Here is a 15,000-nt window from a genome sequence, read left to right on the forward strand (position 1 = left end):
AGGGAGAGGAGAAGGAGAGGAGAAGAGAGGAGAAGAGAGGATGGTTGGGGAGAGGAGGGGAGAGGATGGGAGAGGAGGGGAAAGGAGGGGAAGAGAGAGGAGAGGATGGGAAGAGAGGAGAGGATGGGAGGGGAGAGGAGAGGAGGGGAGACGAGTGGAGAAAAGAGGAGAGGATTGGAAGGGAGAGGAGAGGATGGGTGGGGAGGGGAGGGGAGAAGAGTGGAGAGGAGGGGATGGATGGGTGGGGAGAGGAGAAGAGGGGACAGGTGAGCTGTGGAGAGGACAGGAACAGAGAGTTACATGGCGTTGCATCACAGACACAGCAGCTCTCTGATTGGCTCCTCAGCCTCTTTCAGGGATGACGTCATCGGTAAACACAGCCACTCTCTATTAGGGTTAAACTGTGTGTGTTCACTTTTCCCCACTGATCATCTGTGCTTATTTACCTAGAGGTGCATCAATAGACACCATTATACATGTGTATGTGTGTGTGTATGTGTGTGTATGTGTGTGAGGACAAAAAAACACATTTCCCTCTCTTTCATGTTGTACAGAATGTTTCATTTAATTTTATAACCTTTATTTAGCACTCGGAGATACAATTGAGGGCAGGCCCCCCTTTTCAATGTAGCCCAGTTTACACAAAAAATAAAGATAAAAGGCAATACATTAAACACACCCCAATAAGAACAATAAAAGCAAACAATAACAATCAATAAACACAATTACAGAGAGAGACAGGGATACTCAATTGAGCTCTGAAACACCCATAACAAGGTAGAGTAGGCTACTATATTGTCAAGTATGTTGCAGACTATTCCATGATGATGGAGCATAAATGTATGTAGGCCTACACCATATGAAGGCTAGTCCTTTGCGCGGCGGACCCGGGTTCGATTCCCGGCTCGGGTCCTGTGCCGCATGTCCTCCCCTCTCTCTCTCCCACGTTTCCTGTCTCTCTACACTGTCCTGTCCCATTAAAGCTGAAAAGCCCTAAAAAATATCTTTAAAAAAGAAAAAAAGAATGTAGGCTAGGCTACTGTAGGAGTAATGCCAGCGCCACGTCGCTGTGTGACCACCATGTCCCCGTTGATCTCCAGCTGTAGCGGGAACCAGCGCGGCGGTTCGAGGCCGTGGGGCTGAGTGATCGTTCCCTCGACAGACATCCAGGCAGGCTGCCAGGCAGTCAGTCATCCAGCGCTACCTAACCGACACCATTACACCATTACGGCTCCTAGCGTAGCCGGCGCGGCGCCGTTTCTCCGGGCTGACGGCTCGACATCATTTATAGTGTCTTTGGTGTTCGGTGTTCAGCGTTGTTCTCCGCGGTTACGAGCCCCGGAGGCGTCGTAGCGGGAGCGGAGCTGCGAAGCCGGAACGTGTTTTACAGCTAATGAACATTTTAGACGGACGGGTTGATTCATCCGCTGTTTAAAAGCTACAGTCAGGGAGGGCAATTCTCATCGATCTTTCACTGAATGTGTGTGTGTGTGTGTGTGTGTGTGTGTGTGTGTGTGTGTGTGTGTGTGTGTGTGTGTGTGTGTGTGTGTGTGTGTGAGAGAGAGAGAGAGAGTGTGTGTGAGAGTGTGTGTGTGGGGTGAGGAGTGCTCCTTCAACGTTCTGTTCGTGGTGCACTCTTGTGAACTTCACCGCTATTTTCGGCTGAGTTGTTAATTTCCGTGAAGAAAATGCTGATATGGATGAATGTTTGAGGTCAAAGGTCTTTGATATCTACAGGGATTCTAATCCAGAGGCCTAATCTGGAGTCCTGTTGTGTCTGTGTGTCTTCCAGGACTGGAGGACCCCTCCTACATCCTGCTTCTAGGGGACGTCCGGTTGTCAGGGTTACCTTGTTGCAGTGCACCATGGGTACGGCGGTGTTTGTGATCTGGACCTCCTGCTTGGCGGCCGTGTCGGCAGGCTCCACCCCCAGCCCTGGCTCCGCCTACCTCTCTAGGCCCAGCCTCAGCCCTAACCCCAGCCTCAGCCCTAACCCCAGCCCCAACCCCACATCTAGCCAAACCTCCATCCCAAACCCTAGCCCTAGCCCCCTCCCTAGCCTCAGCCCTAGCCTTAGCCCCCTCCATAGACCTAGCCTTAGCCCTAGCCTCAGCCCAAGCCCTAGCCTTAGTGCTAGCCCTAGCCCTAGCCTTAGCCCCAGCCCCAGCCCCAGCCCCAGCCCTAGCCTTAGCCCTAGCCCTAGCCCTAGCCCTAGCCCTAGCCCTAGCCCTAGCCCTAGCCCCAGTTCCAGCCCTAGCCCTAGCCCTAGCCCTAGCCCTAGCCCTAGCCCTAGCCCTAGCCCTAGCCCTAGCCCTAGCCCCAGCTCCAGCCCTAGCCCTAGCCCTAGCCCTGGCTCTATCCCCAACACCCCCTGCCCGGGCCAGTGTGTGTGTGAGACGCGCCCCTGGTACACCCCTCAGTCCGTGTACCACCAGGCCAAGACGGTGGACTGCAACGAGCTGCACCTGCGCGGCGTCCCCTGGAACATCTCCGCAGACACCCAGGTCCTCCTGCTCCAGAGCAACAACATCTCCTCGGTCAGCGTGGAGCTCCAGGGCCTGGCCAACCTGACGGAGCTGGACCTCTCCCAGAACCACTTCAGCCGGATCCAGGACGTCGGGCTGGGCAACCTCAGCCAGCTGGTCACCCTCTACCTGGAGGAGAACCAGGTGACGGAGCTGCAGGACTTCTGCCTGAAGGACCTGGGAAGTCTGGAGGAGCTCTACATCAACCACAACCAGATCAGCTCCATCGGACCGCGGGCCTTCTCGGGCCTGACCAACCTCCTCCGGCTCCACCTCAACTCCAACCGGCTGGTGGCCATCGACAGCCACTGGTTCCGGGCGCTTCCCAACCTGGAGATCCTGATGATCGGGGAGAACCCCATCCTGGGCCTGGAGGACAGGAACTTCCACCCTCTCTCCCGGCTCCACAGTTTGGTTCTGGCCGGGATGGGTCTTCGGGAGGTTCCGCCCGAGGCCTTCCAGGGGTTGGAGTACCTTGAGAGCCTCTCGTTCTTCGACAACGGGCTGACGTCGGTTCCCCGCGAGGCCCTGCGCCTCCTCCCCAACCTCAAGTTCCTGGACCTCAACAAGAACCCCGTGGTCCGCGTCCGCGAGGGCGACTTCCGGGACTTCCCCCACCTGGAGGAGCTCAGCCTCAACAACATGGAGGAGCTGGTGGCGGTGGAGCGCGGCGCCTTCACCGACCTCCCCGAGATGGCCAAGCTTGAGCTCTGCAACAACCCGCGCCTCTCCTACGTCGACGGCGCCGCCTTCGCCGACATGGCCGCCCTGCGGACGCTGCTGGTCCACAACAACGACATCGGCCTGCTGCCCCCTCAGGTGCTGTCGTCCTTCCCCGCGCTGGACGAGCTGAGTCTCCACAGCAACCCCCTGCGGTGCGACTGCCTCGCCGCCTGGGCGCCGGCGTTGGGGAACCGCTCCTCCCTCCAGCTGCTGGAGTCCCAGATGACGCTGTGCTCCTCGCCGCCGCGGCTGGCGGGCCGCACCCTCCGGGAGGTGGCGAGCGGCGCGTGGGGGGGGGAGGGCGCGGCCGGGAACAGCTGCGCGCCGCGCATCTCGCCGCACGCCTTCCCAGCCCAGCTCAACGTCACCGCCGGGCGACCCTTGACCCTGGACTGCTGGGCGCAGGCCGACCCCGCCCCTCAGTTCTACTGGGTCACGCCCACGGGCGACAAGGTCACCTCGGAGGCGGGGGTCGCCGAGGGGGGGCGGGGCCGGGGGAGGAAGCATCGCCTGCAGGAACCGGGGGCTCTGGAGGTTCTGCACGTGGAACCGGAGGACGCCGGGCTGTACACGTGCGTGGCGTGGAACGCCGAGGGCGCCGACACTCGCAGCGTCTCCGTCTGGGTGGAGAGGGGCGAGGACTGGCAGGGCGGCAGTGGCGGGGAGAGGGTGGGGGCCGGCGGGGGGGCCAGGGAGTCCGGTTTCACCAACGCCACCGGTGGCGGGCGCCTGGTGGTTCTGGCCAAGATCATCCACGCCCAGTCCGTGGTCCTGGAGTGGAAGCTGTACCCCTCCTCCTCCTCCTCCGCCGCCGCCTCCTCCTCCCCGGGGGGCTACGAGGCGCCGCCGCACCCCCAGCCGCGCTGGGCCAGCGCCACCATGAGCATCCACAACCCCCACATCAGCTACAGCGCCCAGGTGCCCGTGGACGTCCAGGAGTACAACCTCACCCACCTGCTGCCCGCCACCGAGTACCGCGTCTGCCTGACGGTGGCGGCGGCGCCCGCCTACCCCTCCGCCCGGCCGCGCGCCCAGCGCTCCTGCCTCAACGTCACCACCAAGGAGGCGGGCTTCGCCGTGGAGATGGTGGCGCAGCCCGCCAACGTGGCGCTAGCGGCCGTCATGGGCTCCATGTTCGCCGTGTGCATCATGGCGCTGCTGGTGGTGTACATGGGCCGGAGGGTCCAGCAGAAGTCGTGCCACCACTCGCTGAAGAAGTACATGCAGCACGCGTCCATCCCCCTCAACGAGCTCTACCCGCCCCTCATCAACCTGTGGGAGAACGAGGCGGAGAAGGAGAAGGAGGGCCCGGTGGACCCCCCCGGGGCTCAGATAGACACCTCCAAGACTTATATGTGGTAGTGGTTTTTTTGGCGGGGGGTCGGGGGGTCAGGGGGGGGGGCTGGAGGACCGGAGGAGGGAGAGACTGCTCACTCTGACGAAGACGTTGATGAACTCGTCGTGTATTTAATCCTAGTTTTCTGATTCTCAGATTTAAGAGTAAGATGTCATTGTGGAAAAACAACATATTTTTAGACCGCGTATCTCTTTCTCTTCGCTCTTTTCTCTCTCTCCTCTCTCTCTCTCTCTCTCTCTGTCAAGCACACTTAGGTATACTGTTGAATAATCACCTTATTGTAATGCAGTTCTCACTCACGAGGAGTTATGTGCAGTGGGCGAACGCGTCTCTCCAGAAAGACGTTGTAACACTCAGCATGTGATCTCATCTGTATTTTGGTTGTTTGTATAATTCACTTCACAGGCGATATTTATTACACCATGTTGAATTTTTTGCCCGAGCTCCACTAGAGCAGAATCATCTTCCTCCTGATCTAGAACGCCGACTCGCTGCTGCTGATTCTGGATGCTCTCTCCCTCGCATGTCCACCTGCATGTTTCTCCCGCGCTCCGAGTCAGAGACGCCTTCTTCTCCTCTCTTCTCTCCGCCGATCAATCAACCAATCAATAAATCAATCAATCAATCAATCAATCAATCAAAGCTTTATCTGTATAGCGCATTTCATACCCAGAGGCAACACAATGCGCTTTACAGGGAACAAGGGAGGTGGGCATAGGTCTCACCTCTACATATTCCAGAGGGAAGAAAATAAAACAGTTTCACCCAGGGCCAGAAAAGTGAGCTGTAAAAATTCTTCCCTGCTCTCTCGGATCGAGCGAGTTCCTGGAGTCCACGGGTGTGAGCTGATATCTCTTTCCCCTCTACTCCTCCACCTTTTGAAATAGTCTGAAAACGCGTCTCTAATATTTAGTATCTCTAACAGCCTGTGGTCCTCTCTACACTGGATATTAACCGTTCCAGTCAGGTTGAATCAGTGATTTGTGAGACTGAGGGATGAGTCTCATAGAAGGAAGGTTAGTTTTCAGAGTAGCCTATTCAAACGGGGGTTCTCTTTATTTGTGGTTTAGGATGACCAGTACCAGGCACTACATAACTACCAGAGCTTTAACGGTCAAACCTACAGTAACACGACGGCCAGTCTGCCTGTTCACCCTGGCCTCACTTCTACGGTGCTTTCCCAGCATGCACTGCAGATAATGTTACACATAAGCTGTGTTCGGAATCGCTCCCTATCCACTATATAGTGCACTATATAGAGCGTCAGCCATTTTGTTTGTAGTGTCCGAATTCTCCACGGAATTTTCGTTCCCTATATAGTCCACTATTTATTACCCACAATTCACCTTGATTTCCAGGGAACAGTGCATGTACCCTACATTTCCTCCGTTCCCTAGGTAGTTCACTACACGGTGAACCCTATATAGGGAATAGGGAGTGAGGGAACGAGGGAGCGATTCCCAACACAGCTCTACTGTAGTAGAGAAACGGCATTTGAATGTATGCTTCTTTTTTTTTTTAATTCACTGAGAATTTCTGGCCTGTTTTCCGTCTGATGTACTATAACCCCTATGCAGGGTAGATGAACTCCCTCACAGCGTCTTAACCTCTTTATAATCTTTACATCACTAACATGGACCATGGATGGATTCATGCAGACTCGTTGATATTCACTGCATGGAGAGTTACGTGGTCACATTGACACAGTGTATCTTCACTCACACACAATGCAACATTATAATGCTCTAATCTGTGTGAGCGCCACTTCAACACTCTTCAAATCATCATTCACTTTTAGAAAAATAGACTAGGCTAACAGTTTAAAGTTGCACATTGAAGCCACTTATTTATTGCATGTTTTTGCACTCTTTTTTCTGGCTTGTTTTAGACCAGGTGTGTCGATGCATACCAGTGAACCAGGTGAGAATGGCCTGTATGTTCAGAGAGCAGCACACCATGGTGTTGGAACACCCCCCTGCAGCCAAACCTACCCCAGCAACCAAAACATCACGATACTCCATTACCTGTATTGCTTCAGGAAATAAACACACGGTTTGGGGCATTTAAGATATTTATGATTAATTGTCAGGTATGGAATTGTTTTTTATGCCTATTTTATAACCTAATTATTATTGTTGAAAATGTTATTATTTATTTATCAACTGATACTGAAGCAGAGATTAAATCACACATTTCTCCTTTTTTAAATGATTTTATTGAGCTATCCAGTCAAAAAATCTCAAGCCAAGGAATTTCATTCAGAGACTACTAATTTATTTCCTTATATCGTTCCATGTTGCTCGAGGCTGGGAAACGTGTGCTATCTTTTGATCTATAAAACAAGGACGTTATGTTAAAACAGGGTGAATTTGGAAATGCGATGCTGGATGTTACAGGTGAAAGAGCTCCCTCTAGTGGTCTCAGACTGAAACGGCACACTGTACTGTTCCATAACGCCGTACTATAGCCTACTGTATTATACGCTATGTAATTAGATAAAACTTGACAGACGTGATATGCAGGGTATTTTGTAACATAAAGTTTATTGTTATATTTTAAGTCAACGTTTAGTATATTACACACTAACACTAAAGTGTGGGTCAGTGGTCTATACTGTAGTAATGGGAGGATGACTGTCTGGGAAAATGTCTTTCACATGAATAAACTTCAGAATCCCACTATCTGGATGTTCCGTCTTCATTTCTTTATTAGGCAACACTAGTATACACCCCTCTCGTGCTCTCCTGCGGTTCATTCCAAGGATGCACATGAACATGCTCCAGAAGAAGAAACATAATCCACTCTACCAGCGATCAGCCCAATGTGTGTGAAATGTTAATTATAACGGTTATACACGGTATTTGAACTGCAGTAATACAATGACAGTAGGCTTCATAACTGAGAAACAAACTCAAATACTGCATACTATCGAATACTATATGGCTTTATATTGGCACCATTACAACACAAATATGCAACATAATAAACGTTATTTATACACATCTCTTTAGACATAATGAATTTATCCCAGATTTGGTTATTATATAATGTAACACCATTATTACATTAATTACAGGACCCGAGGCGGGGTCTGTATTCCGCCACACCATTACACACAAATTGTTCCCTGCTCATCCCATCCAGGCCGTCCTTCTCCAGGGGCAGCCAGGAGCAGTGGGCAGCCAGGAGCAGTGAGCCGTCCTCCTCCAGGGGCAGCCAGGAGCAGTGAGCCGTCCTCCTCCAGGGGCAGCCAGGAGCAGTGGGCAGCCAGGAGCAGCGAGCAGCCAGGAGCAGCGGGCAGCCAGGAGCAGTGAGCAGCCAGGAGCAGTGGGCAGCCAGGAGCAGTGGGCAGCCATGAGCAGTGGGCAGCCAGGAGCAGTGGGCAGCCAGGAGCAGTGGGCAGCCAGGAGCAGCGGGCAGCCAGGAGCAGCGGGCAGCCAGGAGCAGCGGGCAGCCAGGAGCAGCGGGCAGCCAGGAGCAGCGGGCAGCCATCGGTCATGACGCCCGGGGACCAAGTCCAAGTGTTCAGTCCAGGTCCTGGTCAGGGACCGGACTGAAGAGCATCTGTTCTTCGGCATGTTTTATATGATGTTTTATAGGCTATCGCGAGACTGACATTCGAGATATAGGCTAATGTAAAATGATTGATCATTGTTGTTTATCATTTTACTATGATCATTTTCAAAGAAATAGAGCGATGATATGAATGGGGACGAGAATAGGGGTGAAGGTCCCACTGTCACATGAATGAACAGAGTGTCACTGTCTGTATTTTCCTGTCGTTTATTTCTTTATTGTTGGACAATAGTAGGCCTAGTAGTACTGTCCTCTCCTGCTGTTCATTCCAGGGCTGCACATGAACAACATGCCCCAGAAGACGATCCACTCTGCCCCCATCAGCCCAATATGTGAACTGTCCAAGGATATATCCTGACATGTTATCTTATATGAGACAGCTAACCCTATAGGGCCCCCTATACACACACACACACACACACACACACACACACACACACACACACACACACACACACACACACACACACACACACACACACACACACACACACACACACTGCAGGGATTCCTCTTGTCATATAATGGACTAGTAGTAATACACTGCTACGTTTTATCAGTGTAAAGTAAAAACACAAAGAATAGTCTACTCCTCCATGCGTTTGATTAATTGCCACTGGTTGGAACACAAATATGCAAAATATTATTTATAAAATGCCCTTTAAACATGATCAGTTTGGCTGACATTTTGTTTTATTATAACACCTGAGACCCACCCAAGACAAATAGGCCTAGGCTAGCCTACTCTAGTAGCATTGGACTGGCTGTTCTTTCACCATAACTGTCAATAAAACGACTCAAATATCGCATATCCGCGGGTGTTTCTGCGTAAACAGCTCTCATTTAAATATTAACCGAATGTTTCGTCGATGTTTTTTTGTATTTACATAACCCCTTATTCTCCATTACAGTATAATTATCAAACCATGGTGTCTTGGTTGCCAGGCAGATTACAGTCTGGACGCTTCGGACGGAAAACGTTCAGCGTGAAAAAGCCCGTCGCAATGGGGAAGTGACGTCCCGGTATGTCGTCAGATCTGTGTTGATGTTTTGTGGGGACTGGAGAGCTTGGAGGACGGGAAGAGGGAGACGGTTTGTTTTTGTTCACCCAGGGCCCGAAAACCCAGCCAATACCCCACCATACCGACATTTCTCATTACATAAGGGTTTTAGGTCGCGTAACGTGCTAAAACGGAAGGCTCAACACGACCAGGACGCGTACCACATTCTGGAAAGGAGGAACCGTCACCCCTTTGACCCCCCCTCCTTAACAGACTACCATGACGATTCTTCCGAAGAAGAAGCCGAACTCGAGTGTCGGTGTTTCGGACCACGCCGACGAGACGGACCGGAGAAGCGGCTCGGATCCGCATCACGGGGGTCGCACAGGTGCCCGACCGAGGGCCTCGCCGCCGCCCTGGTCCTATCAGCCCGCTCCGCCGTCGGCGAGGGAGGACCGGCGGAACGAGGGCAGCTCTCGGCCGCAGCAGGCCTCCCCTCCACCCGGGGGCTCGGGGTCTCCGGTGGGACCGGGGGACGGGAGCGGGAGCGGGGCTGGCGTGGCCGGGACACGGGGAGAGCTGTCAGGCGGGGTGGGCTGCGGTGGAGGGGTCGGTAGCTGCTGCTCGGGGCCCGGGCTGAGTAAACGGCGGAGACAGGCTACTTGTACCGGAGGGGTGGCCGGGGGGGGGACCACCGTCCCTGGGGGCGGAGGAGGGGGTCCCAGCGCAGACTCGGAGGAGGGAGCCGGTTACAACAGCGAGGACGAGTACGAGAACGCGGCCAGGCTGCAGTCTGAAGACCCGGCCACGGTGGAGCAGGTAAGACTGGTGACCAGTTAGCCTGCTAGCCAGCTAGCTAGCTCAACCCAAGGCCACTCAAGTGGACAGTGAGAGAGCCAACTGTTTTGTTATTTTGTTAACTGTTGGTTATTGCTGTATGTTGTATGGTGGTGCTTTTTTTTTAAATATATATATAGTGGCTTACTAAGTAAAGTCGTACAATTCCTAGTGTTATAAAACAGGCTAGCTCAGCTAGCTTAATGATTTGCATGTGTGTCAGCCTAGGGGTCTAGTCCATCATGTGGTGTACAGTATGCTTAGAACAGTATGCTTAGAACATGAACAAAACATGACTACAGATCCACTAACTTGTATTACTGCAGCCTATTGTTTTAAAAGCCAGATCTAGAATTCACTTGACAGGGAGTTGTGTGTGTGTGTGTGTGTGTGTGTGTGTGTGTGTGTGTGTGTGTGTGTGTAGCAGTGTGAGCAGGTAGGCCTACATGTGCTGCTTTTTATCTCGTTGGTTCTGTGCTGTCTCCATCTGGGCCAAATTACTGACTGTTTTAAATGGCAAAACTTGTCTGAGGGGCTCCTCTATAGATGATCTATGCTCAAAAGTCCAAACCACTACTGGCTTGTTGATATGCTGATGCAGCTGGTTAAACTTTTGGTCAGGGTTGGTTCTGAGGGCTAACATTTGTTGATTGTAATTGAGCACATATTAGTATGAGACCCTCAGAATAAAGTGTTATTACAACAACCAACTGACCAGCACTAGGAGGCCTCTTAGGTTCCAGACGATGGCTAAATCAGATACGAGGTAACGACTTGAAGAAAGGTTGTTTTGATTTTATACCTGACATGAAATAGGGGCTTGCTAATATACTCCTCTTCCTTATTCTTGGAAACCAGGATGTTTGTTTAATGAAATTAGATTTCCGATTTGATGTAGGCGTATAAATATGAAAACCATGTTGTAGCCAATGATCTCAACACCTGTGTGAAACACTGATTTTTTACTGGGAACAACCCTGTTAGAAAGATGAAAACACTGTGATTTCTACTAAACAACCCTGTTATAAAGGAGCTGTGTTTTCTACTAAGCAACAATGTTATTGAAGTGAAAACGTAGTGATATCTACTGAACAGCACTGTTATAGGGTATAGAAGCTACGTGTATAGAAGCTACGTGTATAGAAGCTACGGGTATAGAAGCTACGGGTATAGAAGCTACGGCTATAGAAGCTACAGGTATAGAAGCTACAGGTTGTTACACAACTGGGACTCAGACGGACTGATTGACTGTTTTTTCCTGTCTGTGTCTGTGTAATGAATTCTATTGGTTTTTCCAATCGTTGGTTCTTGTCCACTTCATATCAGTCAGTTATTTATTCTCTATCCTGTGGACTCTTGGAAGATTAGCCCCAATCAGAAATAAACAAATACATTCCTTTTCGTTCAAAACAGGTCCATTTCTGTTCTATTATTGTCCTACACGATTAGCTAAAATATCGCTATTGAATACTTTGCTTTGTATGCAATCTATACTTTGTGTCTTAGTGAAATTATAGTTCATTCTTCTCAGACAGTGGGCCCTCTACTTTCCAAATCCACAGAGCTTGAGAAGCTTCCTTGTACGGTCCTGGTTCCTCATGTTCTCATAGGTTAATGCAGAGGTTAGGTGCATTGTGGGTACACTTATCAGCTATAGCCTAGTCACTGTAGCTATTTCACAGGATAGATTAGACGGATATCGTTTCAATAATGTTGCGTGGATTCGAATAGACCGCTGATAGTGTATGGCTATTGGCTAGGTCATGTTGAGTATGTGTGTAACTGTGATGCTGTTTGTCATGCCCAATAGCTGGGCTGTCTGTGTCATCTAGATAGCGAGGTACTTGTGTTGCTCTACCGGGGATCTGACAGTAAAGCTGGGAGCATGGAAGTCAGCGTGTTCATTCGGACCTGCCCACTACAATTACAAAGCACTTACTGTGTCCAAAAAAATCTGTTTTTCTTCTCTCTTGTCTCTCTATCCTACGGAAGAGCATTAGGGCCAACAACTGAGTTGATTATTTTTTTAAGCTTCTGAGTTTAAAGTCACAATTTCTGAGGAAAAAAGTCAGAAATAACTTCTGAGATTAAAGTCAGAATTTCTGAGATTAAAGTGAGAATTTCTGAGATTAAAGTCAGAATTTCTGAGAAAAAAACTCGGAATTTCTGAGAAAAAAGTCAGAAATAACTTCTGAGAAAAAAGTCAGAATTTCTGACTTTAAACTCAGAAGCTTAAAAAAAAACCTCAGCTGTTGGCCCTAATGCTCTTCCGTACTACCCCCTCAGTAGCCTGGCGATGACCCGGTCAGATGTGCTTGATTACCATGATCCCAAAGATGGGGTGCATTTCATACAGTAGGCTACGGTGCCTAAAAAAAAGTATTCACCCCTCTTGGACTTTTTCCCATTTTATTCTATTACATTAGATCAAATTTATTTAATTTAGTTTTTTTGTGACTGATAAACACAAAGTAGTTTACTCTATAATGTTGTATTTTGTTAAATTAATTAGAAATGTAAAGAAGCATGTTTGGCAGCAATTACAGCTGTGAGTCTGTTTGGATAAGTCTCAATCAGCCTCACACATCTGGGACGCAGCAATTGTCAATTTCTAAGTCTTGCCGCAGATTCTCAATTGGATTGAGGTCTGGGCTTTGACTGGTCCATGCCAGGATATTGCCTTTTTTGTTTTTAAGCCACTCCAGTGTGGCTTTGGCTCCCCCGAGTCCCAGATCTCTGTCTGAGTGCTGCAGCCTCTTCACCAGAATCCCTCTGTTCTGTGATCCGTTCACTTTACCCTCTTATCGCTGTGAGTTTTCCCATCTCTGCTGCAGAGAAGCATCCCCAGAACACGATGCTGCCGTCACGCTTGCGATGGTGGTGTTAGGTTGATGTGCCGTGTTAGACTTGTGCCAAACATAGAACTTAGTGTTGAGCCCAAATAGTTCTAGTTCAGTCTCGTCATCAGATCACAGGATCTTCTTCCACTGGGACTGAGGCTCTTACATGCCTTTGAGCAAACTATAGCCCAGATTTTATGTGGCCTTCTGCTTGTCACTCTTCCATGAAGCCCAGAGTGGTCAGTTGTATGGGCTAGTGTTCTTTTTTTGTTGTTGATATTTTTTAGGGCTTTTCAGCTTTAATGGACAGGACAGTGTAGAGAGACAGGAAATGTGGGAGAGAGAGGGGAGGATATGCTGCACAGGACCCGAGCCGGGAATCGAACCCGGGTCTGCCGCGCGAAGGACTAGCCTTCATATGGTGCGCGCCTTACCCGGTGAGCTACCGGGGCGCCCCTGTATGGGCTAGTGTACATGCACAGTTTCTCCCATCTCAGCCAGGGAAGAGTGTAACCGATCAGAGGTCAGAGGTCAGAGGTTCAGTCCTCCTCTTGGTGGTCTCTCTGATGACCAGGGTCCCCCTCACCCGATCAGAGGTCAGAGTTCAGAGGTTCAGTCGTCCTCTTGGTGGTCTCTCTCATGACCAGGGTCCCCCTCACCCAGCTACGTAGTTTTCGAGCACGGCCAGCTCAAGACAGATTCACAGTTCAACCATATTCTCTCCATTTTGTTTTTGAAATGATGGACTCACCTGTGTCCAGGGGATACTCCGGCTGCGTTCCATACAGTACTTCTACTTTTTACTATTATTACCTACTTGCCTACTACAGCCGCCCTTACAAAGTACATACTTTGCATGCAGTATGCATACAAATGGGACATACTAGCCTACTTCAAGCTATATCCCAGAATGCATTTCTCAACAGTTAATATATCACTTTATCAAGTTTGTTTTTTTTCAGGTGAGAAAATAACCGTGTAGATTACCAAAATGTGGTCGGCTTTTCCAAATAACCCTTGTATAAATGAAGTTGTTAATTTATCTGAAGCTGTAGACTCTGGATCGTCATTCGTGTCCCAACAAGATCAACATTTCTTTGCGAACACACAGCTGGCTGGCATAACCAGTTGTTGGCATTCCATTTTGTCAACTTATAAACTGATAATGGCCACGTTTCCCGATAAAGAACCTTCTTAAGGAACCCTTCTTAAGCAACCTTTTGTATGGGAGTTAAAAAGTTCTTTGGAGTTAAGTACATCTTAACTCGTTGGGGAAACCCGGCCAATGATGATACTACAAATACAGTTAAAAACACGCATGTCATCCTACCACATCGTCACGGTGATGTCAGCGTGCTGTCATCCGTCTGTCATCCCGGCAGCTCAGTGGATGTGACGTATCTTCCGCTGCGCAGAGGATTGTGGGTAAGAATAGACAGAAAAACACGCTGGCTTGCACCCTGCAAAATACACCCGGATATAGTAGGTCACCCTGGTATTATTGGCCTATTGTGTGTGTATAATGTATTGGGGCTTTTTAAATATTTTTTTGGCATACTATATACTGTAATATGGAAGTATACGATTTGGAATGCAGCCTCAATGCCTTGGAAATGTTCTTGTGTTCTTCCCTGATTGGTGCTTCTGAAGAACCTGGTCCCAGACCTGATGGGAATGTTCTTGTGTTCTCCCCTGATTGGTGCTTCTGAAGAACCTGGTCCCAGACCTGATGGGAATGTTCTTGTGTTCTTCCCTGATTGGTGCTTCTGAAGAACCTTGTCCCAGACCTGAGGGGAATGTTCTTGTGTTCTCCCCTGATTGGTGCTTCTGAAGAACCTGGTCCCAGACCTGATGGGAATGTTCTTGTGTTCTTCCCTGATTGGTGCTTCTGAAGAACCTGGTCCCAGACCTGATGGGAATGTTCTTGTGTCTTTCCTGATTGGTGCTTCTGAAGAACCTGGTCCCAGACCTGATGGGAATGTTCTTGTGTTCTACCCTGATTGGTGCTTCTGAAGAACCTGGTCCCAGACCTGATGGGAATGTTCTTGTGTTCTTCCCTGATTGGTGCTTCTGAAGAACCTGGTTCCAGACCTGATGGGAATGTTCTTGTGTTCTTCCCTGATTGGTGCTTCTGAAGAACC

The 15,000-nt window shown here is 50.0% G+C and overlaps 2 protein-coding genes across 2 annotated transcripts in view; both read left to right on the forward strand.

Annotated features, from left to right (window-relative positions):
* Positions 1 to 300: 300 nt before the first annotated feature.
* LOC311315550 (leucine-rich repeat neuronal protein 1) lies at positions 301 to 4,610 on the forward strand (the record flags this gene model as incomplete). The annotated part of the gene is made up of 3 exons (XM_084446219.1): positions 301 to 370; positions 1,793 to 1,844; positions 2,330 to 4,610. 3 exons carry the CDS (start codon positions 301 to 303, stop codon positions 4,608 to 4,610), a joined length of 2,403 nt encoding a protein of 800 aa, XP_084302345.1.
* Positions 4,611 to 9,461: 4,851 nt separating this feature from the next.
* The window catches only part of LOC311315551 (OTU domain-containing protein 5-A-like), a gene marked incomplete at both ends in the record, with an annotated part of 31,347 nt that continues 25,808 nt past the window's right edge, over positions 9,462 to 15,000 (forward strand). The window contains one exon of the mRNA XM_084446220.1: positions 9,462 to 10,001. Coding sequence (XP_084302346.1) covers positions 9,462 to 10,001 — 540 coding nt within the window. The remainder of the gene's footprint in view (positions 10,002 to 15,000) is intronic.

Source organism: Borostomias antarcticus (genome assembly GCF_949987555.1).
Source record: "Borostomias antarcticus genome assembly, chromosome: 11".
Classification (NCBI taxonomy): Eukaryota; Metazoa; Chordata; class Actinopteri; order Stomiiformes; family Stomiidae; genus Borostomias; species Borostomias antarcticus.